Genomic DNA, 16256 nt, shown 5'->3' on the forward strand with positions numbered 1-16256 from the left:
CAAGCCCACAGGCAGCACTGCATTAAAAACAGGCATGATTCTGTCATTGAAATCACTGCATGGACCCAGAAACACGTACAGAAACCATTGTCTTTGAACACAGTTGGCATCCAAAAATGCAATTTAAAGCAAAGAAAAAGCCACTGAAAGTGAAATTCTTTGTGGAAAACATCCCTCAGACTAAAGAGGAGAAGGACCTCCAATAGTATGTAGTAACACTGTAACATTGTAAATCCTGTGGAATTACACATCAGCTGAAAGGCAGGTTTCACAGCACTATCCAGATGATATTTTTTTAAGGGAAGGCCTTGTATGTTTCAGCAAAACAATGCTAAACCGTGCACTGCATCTATTTCAGCAGCATGGGTTCCTAGTAGAAGAGTATGGGTGTTGAACTGGTCTGTCTGCTGTTCAGATCAGCTGAAAACATCGGGAGCATTAAACAAGAAATACAACAAAGAAGATCCAGGTCTGTTGCATAGCTAGAATCTTATTTTAAACAAGAATGGGACAACATTCCTCATCTGGAAGTCTAGCAGCGGATCTTTCAGTTTCCAGATGTTTATCGATTGTTGTTAAAAAAAGAGGGGGTAAACACGGCCCTGTCCCAACCTTTTTGCAAATTCTGCATTCAAAATTGCCCTATTGTTTTTGTTAAAATGGTACATGAGATTTTTTTTAAATAAGATTTGCAAATCATTGCATTCACTTTTCATTTACATTTTACACAGAGTCCAACCTTTGTTTTGGAGTCAGGGTTGTAGAATTTTGGACCTGATTATTAAAAATCACGAATCTTTACTGCCCTCTAGTGTTCAAAGCAACTTTTAAACCCTTGAGTTATGTCAATGTAGGCAATACTTCCGGTAAATTCTTTTCAAAATAAAGAACCAGCTGAACCGTTAATAAAGGCGCTGACTGAGTGGATTTTAAATTATTAAAAGATGACGATGAAAATCGCTTGGGGAGATTATTTCAGCTCCGTTGGAAACAGAATGATTTTATGATTGTAAGAATAAAAAATGGAGAACTCAATTCTTTCAATAGAGCAAAAATAAATACGTTATTGCGGACAATCGTTGATTTTTTTTCTTTTATTTACAAGCGCTTTAGAGGAAGCGGCACCGCACATACAAACAGGCGTGGACAGGCCCTGCCTGATCCATCATGCTCACTTCCCTTGTCTGTGACGTCCATGTTTCCCCCTCACTCTCCCACTGAGTGCATCTGCTGTCCTATCTAATCTTTGCCTAAAATCACAGCGATAATCCTGCATCCATCTGTTCCGAGAGAAAGAGAAAGAGAGTGAAAGACAAAGCACCGACAATCTAAAAACCAACACCATTTTAATGCGTCATCATGTTTTAGGTGATAAAATCCCGATGACACAATTGCACTGAAATAGTGACATCATCTTAAATTGCTTGAATTTTATTATACACAAGGTTATCTCACATGTACACTTTTTTACATAAAATATTTTCCATATATTTGCATTTTTAAATACAGATCTTTTCTTGTCTTTTTAAATTGTTTTACACCAATTCCCACCAGATAACCACACATTTCATTGAGGATGAGAAGGAAAACATTGGAGCAGCCATAAACTGAGACAAAGAAGAAAAAAGCAGATCAAAGATACACTGATACAACACGCACAAAATGAACTTGTTCACAGTTATCATCATTCACGTCTTTAAGACTTTTCACTCAAAAAATGGCAATTGACCTTTTGCACTTTTTTTCTTGTAATTATTCGACATAGCAACACATTTAAAAACTAAACCCCCAAGTGAATCAAACACGTCCTTTTTAAACATTCCAGCACTGCAGTTTTATCTCGTAAACGTGACCCACTGAGTACCACCAACAGATGTACTGTCTGTCAGCACGAACAGATGCAGGAGTTGTGTGTGTGTGTGTCTGTGTGTACACAAGTCCAGTACGACTGCAGATTACCTCGCCTGTATGTGACTGTACTCCATTTCCCAGCTGCCAGTGCGCTTGACAGGCAGGAAGCTGAGGTTCTCTACTCTTACAGGATATAAGTGAAGCTGAACTTCACACATTCTCTAATAATGTTCGCCTATCAAACTCTGTCTGCACGATTCACTGTGCACTCGCATGAAATTAGCCCCCCTGTGTGTGTTTGTGTGTAAAAGGGAAAATATGAGGGCTGGCACAGTACTGCACCACTGTGTCCATTAAATATGCTCACTGCACAACCTTTCAGCACCTGCACCCAACACAACAGCACACTTGCTGTCACACACACACACAGACACACACAGTCGATCTGAAAAGCTTGGATTTACCCGCACAAACACGACTGATGTTGAGAGAAGGATAAGACAAGGAGGAAAAATGGAGGGAGAGGCTGCCAGAGAAACAAGAAAAGGCATAAACAGAAAGTGCTGCGAGGCCTGGGAGTGTTATAAATATGTACCAAGCTAAGGGACAACTATACACACTGAATAGAAAGTGGGAATTGTCAGATGATTACTGGCGACTGTGACCTGTAAACGTGGCTGGACATGAGATGCAGTGAGAAACTGTAGGCGGCAAACTCAAGCACACAGGTGAAGGGAAGTTTTACAGCTTTACACTCATCTACGTACGACTTTACAACACCTAAGCACCTTTTTTCTTTTCACTTTGATTAGGAAGTTTGAAAGTTAAACTCAGTGGCGTCGTGGCTGGTGGCGTCTGTTTAGTTTATCTGGGAGCTTTGAGAGCTTGGATTTGGTGATGAATTCTGCATTGAATAGAAGTGTGAAGTTTTTAAAACTGAGGCTCTGAAGGTGCTTTTCCAGCAAAATAAAAGTAAATGCATGACTCACACATAAAAAATTAAAAACAACACAATCCCAGTGGCTTCAGCAAGTTGCTATACAGGCAAAAGCCCACAACTCTCTCGCTCTCTCTCTCTCTCTCTCTCTCTCTCTCTCTCTCACACACACACACACACACACACACACACACACACACACACACACACACACACACACACACACACACACACACACAGGATCTCCTAGTTGCGGATACAGAACTCCTGACCAATCACAATGAGCATCAGGATCAGGATGTAAGATGAGTTCTGATGAAAATGAAATCATTTTTTTTGTGTATATTTACACTCTGCATGCACATGCTTGCACACGCACACTGTCTCTCTGTCTCTCTCTCTCTCTCTCTCTCACACACACACACACACACACACACACACACACACACACACACACACACACACACACACACCTACAGTGGAATGAATCTGATCCACTCTTTTGATATGTGCTGTTATAAATTTTAAGAAGCACACAGCAGGTCTGTTCAGTGACTCTCTTGCAGTCTTTCTCCAGAAACACCCTTCCTCTTTCATTTTTTTTATCTTGTTATTATTATTTTTTAAAACTTGTGTCACGTCAGTCTTCTATGTGAGCTCCTTCTCCACTTCTCCCCCGTACATGTAGGAGTTATATCCGGGTGGCTGCACATACTCCTCAGACTTATCCCAGTCTGTCACCCATCCTGACCCTGCTCCACCTCCTCCTCCTCCACCGTTGAAACCAGCCCCTGATTGGCTTATGGCTCCATACTGCCCCCCTCCACGGTACATCTCTTCTGTTTCATTGGCCAGTTCATCCTCGTCGATTATACCGCACTTCTCCTCGCTTGTGTCCTCTATGTCTGCCCAAGGCTGCTTTTCTCCTGATGCAAAGATTCCTAGTGAAGAAAAAACACAGATCAGCAATGAAACTGCGATATTTTAGAGATGCCTTGCAAAACACTGTAGAGCCAAAGTCCTACCATAGAAAACCACTCCTCCATAATGAACAAGTGAGGCTATAAGGAAGACGTACTGCCACTCCTCACGCGTCTGAAATGATTCCAAAGGTATTTTAGCATAAGAAAGAGCAAGAACAAGTCTCCTTGGTGTGTCTTTACTCATTAAATATCTTGAGCTTTATGCTCAGCTTTGTTAATGATACACGTGAATGAGTCACCTTGTGTTTGGTCATGGCACCAACTATGAGAGGACACACCATTCCAGATAATGTTCCCACTCCGTTTGAAATGCCCATCAGTATGCTGGCATATCGAGGCGCGATATCCAAGTGATTGACATTAAACCCTGAGTGAAAGAGCAAAAACACAGGATGATTTTTACACTTAGGGGATAGAAAAAATGATATCATTTTTTTATTGCATTTTTGTCTTAACGACGTTCACTTCAAACAGTTTTATAATAATATAATTAATGATCTAATATCTGTCTGTGTGTGAAATATCTGCCATTCTGTTGCAGATTTTCTGTTCATTGTCCTGTTGCATGACACAATTTTAGCCAAGCTTCATCTATCAAACAGATGGCCCCAAATTTCACTCTGTATACTTTGTTATACAGAGGAGCTTGTGGTTGATTCTATGACCGCAAAGTTCCCAGGTGCTGTGACTATAAAACAATGGCTGGGATGACTAAAGGGGAGATGACACACAACAAAATTAAATAAACCATTGTGCAGATTTCTTTGTTTTTAAATATTGTTGGAAACATTTGGGAAAATGTAAGTAGGGCAACACATGTCAACAGAATCTAGAAAATGTGTCATTTTCATACTTTTAAGTTAAAACTTTAACAGGAACCAGTTTAGCTCAGTGGTTGAGCAGGTTATCACACCCCACGAGGCCTGGGACATAGATTACCTGAGATAGCAAATCCACTGAATCCCACCGCCAGGACCAAGAAGGAGATGGCAATACCCTTTGTGTGAGAGAAGCCCACCACAAGCAGGAGGGTTGCTTCCATCCCAAAACCTGCGGAAATTCCAAAGAAATCCACATCAACACAAAGGAATTATGAACATTAATAACAAACCCTGTTGTAACGGTCAAGACAGTGCCGATATGCCATAATTTTCAGTGTTTGAAGCTGTACACGTGTTTATGCACACGCTGATTTGACCTTTAAGTTGTGCTGAAATATTAATTTGCTTCTAATGCTGGCAGCTACTGCACTTTTAATATTCTAACTGCAAGCTGCAAAATGCCCCACAACTGACAGCATAGTTTCATATGTTTGATTTTAGGAGAACTACAGCATCATTAATAAGTTCATCTTTACACATTTATTTATTTATTTTTGCAGTGCTTCTAATTTAGCTTTAATCACTGTGATGTGTCAGAATATTATGGAAAGTACTGAAATAATTGTTTAATTTTTTGCAGCCATTTCTGCAGCAAAAATGAAGTGCTATTACAATTTCCAGCTGATGATAGGATGAAGTTTTAGTGAAATAATAATTTTTCAGTTTTCTGAGCCTGGGTGCTCTGGGAGGAGTGTCAGATGACAGTTGTAGAGTCAGAGAATTATGGTACCCTTATACCCATTTAATAGGCTCTGTTGGCCAACTAAGACGGTTCACCAGAGCTGTATAGAGTTATTTAGTTTCTGCTCATAAACCATAAGCCATGCTCTTATGTTTGATAGCCTCACCTCCACAGTTCATGAGCTTCCTGACGTTGGTGGTGGACATCAGGTTGTGGGTTCTCAAGTAGTCAGCCAACTGGCCCCCAATAGGCACGATGATTGTCATCACCAGATGGGGCAAAGCTGACACTATGCCCACCTGAAAGTCATGTATAGGAGAGGCAGACAGTGTGTACATGTGCGTGAAAAAGGCAAAAATAGTGTTTTTTGGGGGAAAATGAAGGGAGGATGATGGGATGTTCAAATTTGTCCTGACCAAGTGGGAAAATTACAGTTTTACTTGCTTTGACCCTACAGCTTGGATGCCATGCTAACTTACCTTGCTGATCTCAAAGCCAAAGACTTCTTCAAAGTAGGCCGGCTGGCTGATGAGCAGCAGGTAGAAGGTCCAGCTCCTGCAGAAGTTGGCCACAATAATGGCATAGACTGGCATGGAGGTGAAGAAGTGTCTCCACGGGGTTTTAAATTTCTACCACAAAAAGTAATAAGATATTAACGATATGCACCAACTCCACCAATTAAGAACTGCAGACTCAGCCAAGTGCATGGGTCTAAATACACGTACTTGAAGGGGATTGAGAAATGATGCAGACTCTCCGATCGCATCTTCAATGTATTTCCTCTCCTCTGGTGTGATGGTGGGATGGGCTGCAGGACTCTCGTATGACACCAAAATCCAAAACAAATACCAGAATATCCCAAAGCTGCCTGGGAGAGGGAGAGAGAGAAAGAAAGACACAGACATAGGAGACAAAGAGAACATTTAAGAAAATAGTTAGAGAGAGAAGGAGAATGAAAAGGAGTTGTGGAAATTTAAAGAGAATCAAATAGTGGACATTTAGGGAAATTTGCATGAGCAGTCTTGGTGAGAAAGATAGTAATAAAAGTAACATAACACATATTTGTGGATGAGGGTACTAACCATAGACATAAAATACAGAAGGCCACCCAGAGTATTGCACCAGTATCCCAGCTAAAGGCATGGCCACCACTGCCCCAGCATAGGATCCTGTTAAGACAACACACACACAAAGAAGGCACAAACCCTGTTTATATCTTTCTTTCTTGCACTCAACATGTTTTAGATGCATCATAGTCTTTTTAAACTCTTAAACGTTGAATGAACTTCTAGCAGTTTCATCACAAACGTGTCTTCAAAGCCACAGAACCTGTGCAGACATTGTAGATACTGATCTGTGAGGTGACAGGAAGCTGACATTACCACAAAAAGCTGTCGTGGCTAATCGACTTCGCTCAAGAGGAGGTGCCCACTTGGCCCAGATCCCATGACAGGCTGGGTATGATACGCCCTAAAGGATAGAATACGGTCAGGGAAACACCTGTGCATGTGGGAATAGTCCTACACAGAGTCCAGATGCGGACAAAAACTCATATTTACCTCTACAAGGCCCTGGCATATCCTGACAAGTATGACGCAGCTGTAATGGCAGCGAGCGGCAGATGGAATCAGCATGTTGAGCGTGGATGTGGCCACGATGGCAAAGCCGAACACTCTTAATAACACAAAGGACAGTAACACTGGCATCAGAACATGAAAAAACCCCAATACATAGTAACAAAGGACTGGCATTTTCTATGAATGCTGGTTCAGCTGCTTTGCCTCTTACTGTTCTGATTCAAATGATTCTTTTTTCCACACCTAGCATGTATGCAAATTCAACCAGTTAAAAGTAGTCCAGACTACAGATCTGACACCATAAATGTGGAGATATTAACCTGTTTGCTGCAAATTTTTGACATATAAAGCCACCCGGGATTTGTGTGACGATGTAGCCCCAGAAGAAGGAGCCGTGAATCATCCCCACTGTCTCTGGATCCCAGGTGAACTGTGCAGCCTGGAGAGAAGAAAAAAATTATATGACTTTAGCTCACTTCACAACAGAGGAGATTACCTTGAAAACTTAAGGTCAAGGGCAACTCTGGTCCATCATCCCCAACCACAAAGCCCACAAGTTGGCTGTCCCTGCTATATACATTAAATAGAACCAATGGTTTAGTATCTTGCTCAAGGATACTTCGACGTGCAGACCTGAGTAGCTGGGGAATCGACTAACAACATTTCGATTGGTAGATGAACTGTTTTAACTCCTGAACCACAGCCAAGGCAAGGTGGCACAGAGCTGGCCTAGACGGCAGGACTTTAGAAAATTTGATATCACTACACAAAGTAAAGCTTGTTTATCAGCAGTGAAGATGATGCCAACATCAAAATGCCTTTATAGAACTTTTCAGCTTTACTCCCCAGTTTAAAGCATGTCCTAGAATAGTCTAATACTCTAATACATGACACTACTTATTATGGCTTATCAAGTCATTTAAAAAGTTACATAATTACAACATTTTATTATTCTCCAGCCAGCTACATTGTAAAAGGGATAGCCTCAACACAACACACTGCATACTGTGATTAATATAAACCATTAGAATAGAATAGAATAGAATAATCCTTTAATTGTCCCACAAGGGGAAATTTGGTTGTAACAGCAGCCAAAAAGACCCATATACAAACAAACAGTATATTCCAATGAAGATTTAAAGTGATCCCACAGAAAAAGACATAAGACAGTAACTTTGATTGGTACTGTGAAAATACTGCATGTTGCCTGTGTTCCAACACAATTATTGTAGATGTGGCTTAATATCAAATTCATAAAGTAGGTCAATAAAGGCACAGAAGTTTTCATTTCTCTTCTGCTACTCACCACAAGTACTTCCTTGTTGCCTTTGTAGACAGTATGATCATTGACCATGCTTACAATGGCCACACCTAGGTTGCACCTGATGCCAAAGGAGATGCAGAAGCCCAGGCCAGACAGGATGGCGATGATGTACCGCCGGGGCAGGCCGAAGCAGGTGCAGTCCACCACAGGCAGCTCCTTCTCCTCCACCAGCTCAGGACGACCCTCCGCCGACAGCTCAATAGTTTCTCCATTTGGCTGCCGTTTCTCAATCAGCCTGATGGGAGACAGCAGAATATGTGTTAGGCTTTTGGGGTAAAAGTGAACAAAATGATGCAAAAGACAAAATTCTGTGTATTATAATGTGCTGCAATGAAATCGATGTTTTTGATCTTTAAACGCTGATCTTTATACCTAGCCTCACAGATGATCTGATCTAACAAATCAAAGTAAAACTGCAAGAAAAAGCAGGAACACAAAAGTGTGAGCTTCCTTTAGAAAGGAGATATGAAAGGTTAAGTCTCCAACTTCCATGCTGACATCACCTGGAGTTACCAGATTATTTTGAGACTGTGACAAAGAGTTTGCATCTTTTCTTCATGCATGTTTTACACTGCAAAGACTTTGCACTCTCTCTCTCTTTTCCCTCCTACAAACGCACTCCTCCAGGCTGACATCATGCTCCACACCGGGGTCACGCCTGACTCAACGCGTCCCAGTGTGTGGAAGCAGCTGTCACAAGCCGAGGAGCTACGACAGCCGCGTCGTCTGTGTTTCAGGATCCAATGGAACCTACTGGTCCTCTCACTCTGATAGTGTCCTCACCACTAAATGCCTTCATTTTTATGACATCATTCAGCCAAACCTGCTTAACAAATTAGCATTATGTTTAAAACTAAAAAAAGGAACTTTTGTAGAAAATTAGCTTTTAAGGAGTTACAATTTACCGAGCTGCAAAGACAGGGGTGTAATGAAAATTTAAGCAAACCTATTTAAGCACAAGTGTCTAAAATGTGTTTGTTTGTTTTTTAACCGCTTAAAATCCCACGGTTTTAGCCCATCTGAGGTGATCTGCTTGTTTTCCAGGCTATTGTTTAGTTTGTGTGACCATTTTTGTAAAACAACATGTCGAGCATCCCCCCAGACAGAAGTCATACAGAGAAGTCAGAGAGCAGCCATCTGTATATTACAACCTCCATACTCACAACAAAAACACACACTTCCATCAGATTTAAGTAAACAACACCTACAGATATACATTACACAAAGTCACCATTTTCTTCAGTGAATGTATATATCAGTGTTCACTGTCTGTTATATTTGAGTTCGCAGCAGAGCACAATCATGTGTCAGCCATCCACTTTCCATTGAGGTGATCCAGTTAGCCAGTGAGCTGGAGAATCGTGCACAGAAAAAGGCACAATCAACACGGGGGTCAGACTGGCGAGGTGACGATGGTTGTGTTTTAAAGAAAGCGTTTCATTGGTGTTCGGGGCTTAAACAAGGTTAGAAAGCAAGTGTGCAAAGTCAAGACAAGTCAGCCTCTGATGCTGATTAATTATTGACCCTTTTTTTTGAGGGAGATAAATTATTTACTCCAGCTTTTACACCACAATCTGCCACCATTTATCCGTCTATCGTCATCCACCGCTGTCATTATATTTCTTTTAGTTATGCGTGTGAATTCCACTCCCTCCCCCATTTGCACACAGCACACTCTGTATAATCTCGGTATGCATCCATGCAATCTGTCAAAAACAAACTAAAATGCAAGACAAGAAGACAGGTCAGTGCAATTACGACTATAATTAAAACTGCCTACATAAAGAAATATTCTACTCTTCAGTAGAAAACACAAAACACAATGGAAAGCAACATTTTTGGAATTTGTGAGAGATTAGAGAGGCTGCATCCCATCTCCCTCCCTCCCTCTTAATCTGTCACTACACTAAGATTAGGATTACAAAAATGATTTACTTCCGGAAATGAATATGGATGGACAGACTGACTCTGCTGGGCACGATTCAGCACGTTTCTCCCTCTATCACGGCACGCTGTTGAGTTCATGCTGGTCATGTTTTTTAGTCCTTCTGTAACTCAGAAAGCCTTTTTCAGCTTTTGCGTCAAGCAGCAAAATTTCAGGTTGTGCCTCACCTGTTAGTTAATGGTCTACATTTTTATAGAATGGCCCATCTGACTGACTTGGAAATGGGACCGTCATGTGTTCATTGCTGATCTTTCACACAAAGCGTCCTGACCTAAGGACGTGGTTTACAGTGTAAATCCCAGTGGATCAAATACAAGAAAATAAAAAAACTGCAACCAAATCCTGGAAGCATTGAAAAGGGCGACACACGACAGAAGCAAAGTCGTGCACATAAATTTGTTGAATCAGTTGTTCACGCTCCTGCTGCTAAACAAATGTGCTGACTTGTCCCCCTGCGTGGAGCTCCTCCCTCATAGTTGGTGAAGGCTGCAGGAGAATCCTCATTAAACCTCAAGACAGATTGCAGCTTGACACCTGCCCATATGCTAAGAGCTAACGAGGCTACCCCACAGCAAAAAATGGTCGTTAATTACAGATGCTTTCCACTAAAAGGCAGCCTCGCCCCCTGTGTTTGTGTACACAGCTGAAGCGAGGGAGTTTCCAGCTTAGAAGCAAAGACTTAAAAGATTCTTATAGACAAACTTCTTACTTCTTAACATGCTGACTGGTAACATTTACCAGCTCTGTGTTGAAGAAGAGACACAGGTTCACAACACTGCGAGCTTCCACTCATCTGATGGAGCTGATTGGTCTCAGCTGTCAACAATTAATGAGCAAGCGAGCATGAGCAGGCAGGAGTCCTGCGACCTGGGGCTCTCTGAAATATCATAATTACAATAGTAGCAGGCTCAGTGGAGGCACACGCTTCAAACCGAGCTCATGATTTTCACCTAGACAAAAGAAGCAAAGTCCTAAAACCTGTTTAACCCCAGCGTGAAGACTTCAATACCTCCTGAGTTTAACTGGTGTAAGGTGTTACACAAATTTGATTATTTTTGATGTCAAGAAATATTAAAAGTATGTTATATGAAACTCCTTAAAACAATAAAAAAATAAAACACAGTTGATGCTAAACTGTGAGTGTTTGCAAACACTCTTTGATTCTGTAATATTCTGTCAGCTTTGATAAAATCACAGCGACTCTCAGGTGACTCGGGGCCTTTATTAGACTCTGTATTAAAATCACCAATTCACAGAGTATTCGGTGTAATCCTCTCATATGAGGATGATCGAGACTGAGAGTGAGACAGCGAGGGAGTAAAAATATTATATAACACCAGACACCCTGGTCATTATTTCTCCATATTTGTGAGCTTAAATTGATCCTTGATTTTATTCCTTTTCTTTTATTTTTCTTCTTTTTTTTGCCTCATTTCAGCATTTTGGAGCACGCAAAGTAGCTTAAAGATTAGATTTTTACTTTTTCTCTGAGCACTTTGTAGTTTCAATAGTGATTTTGTTGTTGCCCCCCTCCTCTCCCATCCTTTGCGAGCCTCTCGCTCTCCCTGAAGTGAACAGATTGGGTCTCGGTGGGACTGTGTCACCCAGGGAGACACCCTCCTCCCCATCCTGTCACACCACTTTTTTCTCTCTCTCTCCTGCTGACACACACACACACAGACACACACGTTTAACAGTTACACGTGTGACCTTCATAGACGTATTATCTAAATACTCACACAGTATAACTCAATCACAGTATGAGTGCTGTCTCCACACGCACTAACGAACACACACACAACACTTCTCGCTACATTCACCAGAGAACAACAATTCAACAATGAGCTGCACGGGGTCGTAATATGATAATCGAACCACGTATTAGCTTACATTAAAATATTTCTTCACAAACTGAACAAGTGAAGCAGACACTAAATGCTGAAACCGACAGCATGGACAGCATCGCTGCCAAAAACCAGGCATGCTGAGTCGTTGCAGCTGACTCTCCAAAGTGGCACAGCTATTGTAGATGAATCTCTGGTCATCTGTGAAGACTGTTTCACAAACCTGTGCCCATGTTCCACACAAAATAACAGAGACAGATGAACGGATAAAAGATAAGAATAGGAAACACAGAAGTGTCTCAAATGTGGACTTGGTGTCTTGTAAGATTTTGCCTTTTGTGTTCAAACTTGAACCTCTTAAACCTACTTTTTTCCTTAGACATAGCTTTATCAAGACTAACAGGAAATCCATGACAAAGACATCCTACATATGATACAAAAACTAATGCTAAATGCTGGGATTAAATGATGGCATGCTTTCCTCCCTGTGCTTCACCACAAGCAAACATATCAAATAATTATCTTTTCGCTTCACCGTTATTTGAAAATTTTATTCAGAGCTCTTCTGCAATGACACTGAACTGTAGTAGCTGAAAAATGCACTCCACTGCAAGTAAGATGGATTAAAAATGGATTACCTGTCATATTCTGTATTGCCTCGCATGTAGTACAGCACAGCCTCTCATTGTGTAGCCAAGCAATCCTGCAGATGTATTTAAAAGTCTTTTAATAAATTGAGGCAGGGCGTTTTTATGATAGCGTCTTTGGGGTACTATTACTAACTTTTGCACACAACCCAAATTAAAACCAAGAAGCAGTTGTGTGATTATATTTTATGCAGAGCTATGAGAATAGCCGGATTTGGGAGATCCATCTGAAAACGTTATAAAAGAGCAAATAATGTAAGCAGAGATGTGGAGTGACCTTACAGCGCTGAAGTTTGTGCTTACCTAGTGGAGTTTAATATAGAAACAGGAGATGCATTCTGATGGAGAAAATGTTTAAATAATAGATGAACTCCTGGCTGCTTTCATCAGGAGGGATCATGGTTTTGTCTGTGAGGTGGTGAGATTGCACGCAGACACACTCGTCTGCTTACACAATGCAGGGATGCCCAAGTTTCACCACGCATTCACACATATACAGGTTTATATACACACACGCATACACAAAACCATAACACACTGCTCTCTTATTCTTTGGCTGCACTTGACACATGCAACCGTGTAAAACCACGAGGTCACGCTAAGCTGAGGAAACGCCCACTAAAGTCAACTTGAATCCAATCCAACACATCACATCTCTCATGGAATCAGCTGTGGCGGTGATGCGCATGTGTGGAACAGTAAGAGAGAAACGAGACAGGCATGTGTGTGTTGATTTAAGAGACCCCAGTAGGCTGAAAGCTGCTGGTGTCTCAATGGATGGAGGATGGGGAAGAAGGTGGAGGAAGGAGGAGGAGGCAGTGGCTGGAGGAAGTGACATGGCTTGCATGGGATGGAATGAGTGGGAGGGGAGAGTTTAGGGATTTGCATGGCTCGACAGCTGGACTGCAAAAACAGGCTATTTCAGGACAGGATTTATACGTTTGGTTGCTACCTCAAATCCTGGGAGAGCCAAAGCTTAAAGCAATGGTTATTGCATGAGGTTCTATGATTGTCTTTAATCTGCCTTTTTTTATTTATTTATTTTTTAAACTGAAATATTGTCAGTACATCAATCTGTGTAGCAACTTTCACACTCATGTGTACTTTATTTACACATATGCAGCACTTTGAAATGTTCATAATCAGAGAGGATTATGAAGCTTTCTTTTCTTTTTTAAAATACGTACCTGCATGCACCCCCAAAGACATAAACTAAGTACCATACAGGCTGCAGCAGTGACATAGTTGTCTTTTTTATATCGACCTTTCTTATTTATTGGTGCAACTAACAATTATTTTCAGTCTCAATTAACCTACATATAATTTTCTTAATTGATGGCAACAACCAATAATCATTTGGTTTGTATTGTCAGGTAGGAAAAAAATAAATGGGGAAAAACACAGTTTCAAGGAAACGGGTCCACAAGGTTTTGCGTGTTTTATCACGCAGGTGATTATTAAAATAACAGTTTATATGTCTGTCACTCAAAACTCAAAACTCAGCCTGAAATATTAAAAAGCTTTAGAAATTCACACCGTATTTCAGTCGTTTCTATTCATTTCATTCATTCAGTATAATCCAAAACACGTTTCCATAACAATTAAAATGAAATCCATCTTTCGCTTTAAGACGATCAAACAAACAAAAAACTGCAAATCTTTTAAAAGGATCATTTAAAAGGAAAAAAACATACGGCAAAAACAATTTGGAGCGCAAGAAATGTAATTTATACCGGGAAACTAAAGATTTAGACTTTCCGGTTTTATCTGGCCAGCGCTTTCATTCAGCCAGGTCGTGCCAATAACGCACGGAAACATTATGTAACCAGACTTTCTTCTTCTCTCCAACACCACTTTGAGCCGGATCGAATCTCACAACATCGAACAAAAGCGCAAACAATAAAAAAGCATAAATGCAATAAAGCATCAAACCACAAAGAAAGAAAGAAAGAAAGAACAAACACTCGTTTTCTTTCACTGCCAACTTCTGTAACACTATGGAGTACCCGTTATGGGCTTCTGTTACAGCGACGACAGTGTGTCATGTTTTTTCCTCCTAATAAACCAAATTATTCAAAATATTATGGATTTCATCCCTTATAAAACACTTCTCCTCTCACTTGTGATAATCAAAACTCCCTACTGCGCAAACGCGGACTTCTGTCGCTATTTTTGTGAAGGGTTAAACCCAACACATTCCTCTACAATTAAAATGAATAAAGAACCAACTTTTTTAGTGTTAAAAATTACTGCTTGGAGGAGAGAGATGACGGGCGCACCAACAGCACCGCCACCAACAGCACTGATCTGTGTTGCAAGAAAAAAAGCGTAAAAACGCGCACAAATCCGGGGTGAGTTGATAACATTTGAAATATCAGTGTACCTGTGAATTTTCCCCAAAGTTTTGCCCGCGACCGCCTTAAACCTGTCTGGTCGGATCTCCATCTTTGCAGCTCCTTGACCAGGCCGGTGTGCTGATGTCCCGCGCGCCCTCCTGTCCTGCCCGAGCGCGCGTCTCTCTCTCTCTCTCTCTCTCTCTCTATCGAGTACAAATCCCTCCTTCACCGCCCCCTCCGCTCCGACAGGTGTAGGCCTTTCAGGCTCCGGGCTTTCTTGTAAAGGGCTGTGGGATGTGGTCGATATGGACTCTCGAGTTGGGAAAGATTTCGTTTATGCTTATTCCAAACAGCAGATACTCACTGTTGCCCTTAGCGATAGTGCAGGAAAACATGAATAAATAAGATGGTGGAATATGATGTCTTCTCTGTTTTGTGTGTGTGGTGTAAAAAAAAGTAGCATGGCTGATAGTTTAGTACTCTTTCAGCAGGTTTCTCACACGTGGATTAAGTTCCTTGTCCCAAAATCTACGAAAATCTGAATTCATGTTCATCTGGGGTGTTTGTCACCGCCACAGGGAGACACTGAAGATGGAGCCTCAAGCTCAAGACCCCTTGATTAGGATAAGGCTGAATCCATGTCCAGAAGAAATGCCACCTAGCATGTTAACATCTGAATGACTTTTTTCTAATCTTTCTCGGTTTTTAATTTGTCTTTATGCTCAGGATATTGTTGTGTTCACCATGAAGTGAGTTTATAACACTGATCGATCCACAATTAAGTGATTTTGTGTTGCATATATGTTCATATATGAGGTATAGATAGATTTGTAAATTTTAATATAATATTTAACATTTCAAGGTTAAAGGGCAAAAAAATGTTACTAAGAAGGCGTGCAAAATATTTGTGTATTGGCCCTATTAAAAACCTAAACAAAGGTGCTTGTATGAATGAGGCAAGTTGTGTAAAGTGCTTTGAGTACTCAGAGTAAAAAAAGTGCTATATAAGAACCAGTCCATTTACAACCCACCCATGTTTAGGTATTCTTTTCTTGACCAAAAAACAAATGAATGTTTGTGGATCATAGTAGAGCAGAGAATCAGGCTGCTGCCACCTAGAGGTTTATTAAAATACAGTAAAAATACTGCTACACTGCACATTTTTTGTGAACACATGTAAAAACATTGCTGTGGTCTTATGAGGTAAAATGATAGAAATACAAAAATAACCAAAAAAAAAACCAAAAAC

General features: G+C 40.9%; 1 protein-coding gene across 1 annotated transcript; it reads right to left on the bottom strand.

Annotated features, from left to right (window-relative positions):
• Positions 1-1117: 1117 nt before the first annotated feature.
• Positions 1118-15190, bottom strand: slc17a7a (solute carrier family 17 member 7a). The gene is made up of 13 exons (XM_063471615.1): positions 15055-15190; positions 8218-8470; positions 7232-7350; positions 6894-7008; positions 6717-6804; positions 6417-6503; positions 6060-6202; positions 5814-5963; positions 5501-5633; positions 4711-4821; positions 4011-4138; positions 3814-3883; positions 1118-3729 (listed from the first exon to the last, which is right to left on the bottom strand). Exons 1-13 carry the CDS (start codon positions 15114-15116, stop codon positions 3437-3439), a joined length of 1752 nt encoding a protein of 583 aa, XP_063327685.1. The 5' UTR covers positions 15117-15190; the 3' UTR covers positions 1118-3436.
• Between the last annotated feature and the right edge of the window lie 1066 nt (positions 15191-16256).

This window comes from Pelmatolapia mariae, linkage group LG4 (assembly GCF_036321145.2).
Source record: "Pelmatolapia mariae isolate MD_Pm_ZW linkage group LG4, Pm_UMD_F_2, whole genome shotgun sequence".
Lineage (NCBI taxonomy): Eukaryota > Metazoa > Chordata > Actinopteri > Cichliformes > Cichlidae > Pelmatolapia > Pelmatolapia mariae.

What these genes read in the sequence shown, in the direction of transcription:
- slc17a7a (XM_063471615.1), bottom strand. Translation starts at nt 15,116, where the DNA reads ATGGAGATCCGACCAGACAGGTTTAAGGCGGTCGCGGGCAAAACTTTG. An exon ending in CAAAAATTTGCAGCAAACAG is followed by an intron (nt 7,009 to 7,231) that starts GTTAATATCTCC and finishes TGTGTTATTAAG; the next exon opens with AGTGTTCGGCTTTGCCATCG. An exon ending in TATGCCAGGGCCTTGTAGAG is followed by an intron (nt 6,805 to 6,893) that starts GTAAATATGAGT and finishes TCTATCCTTTAG; the next exon opens with GGCGTATCATACCCAGCCTG.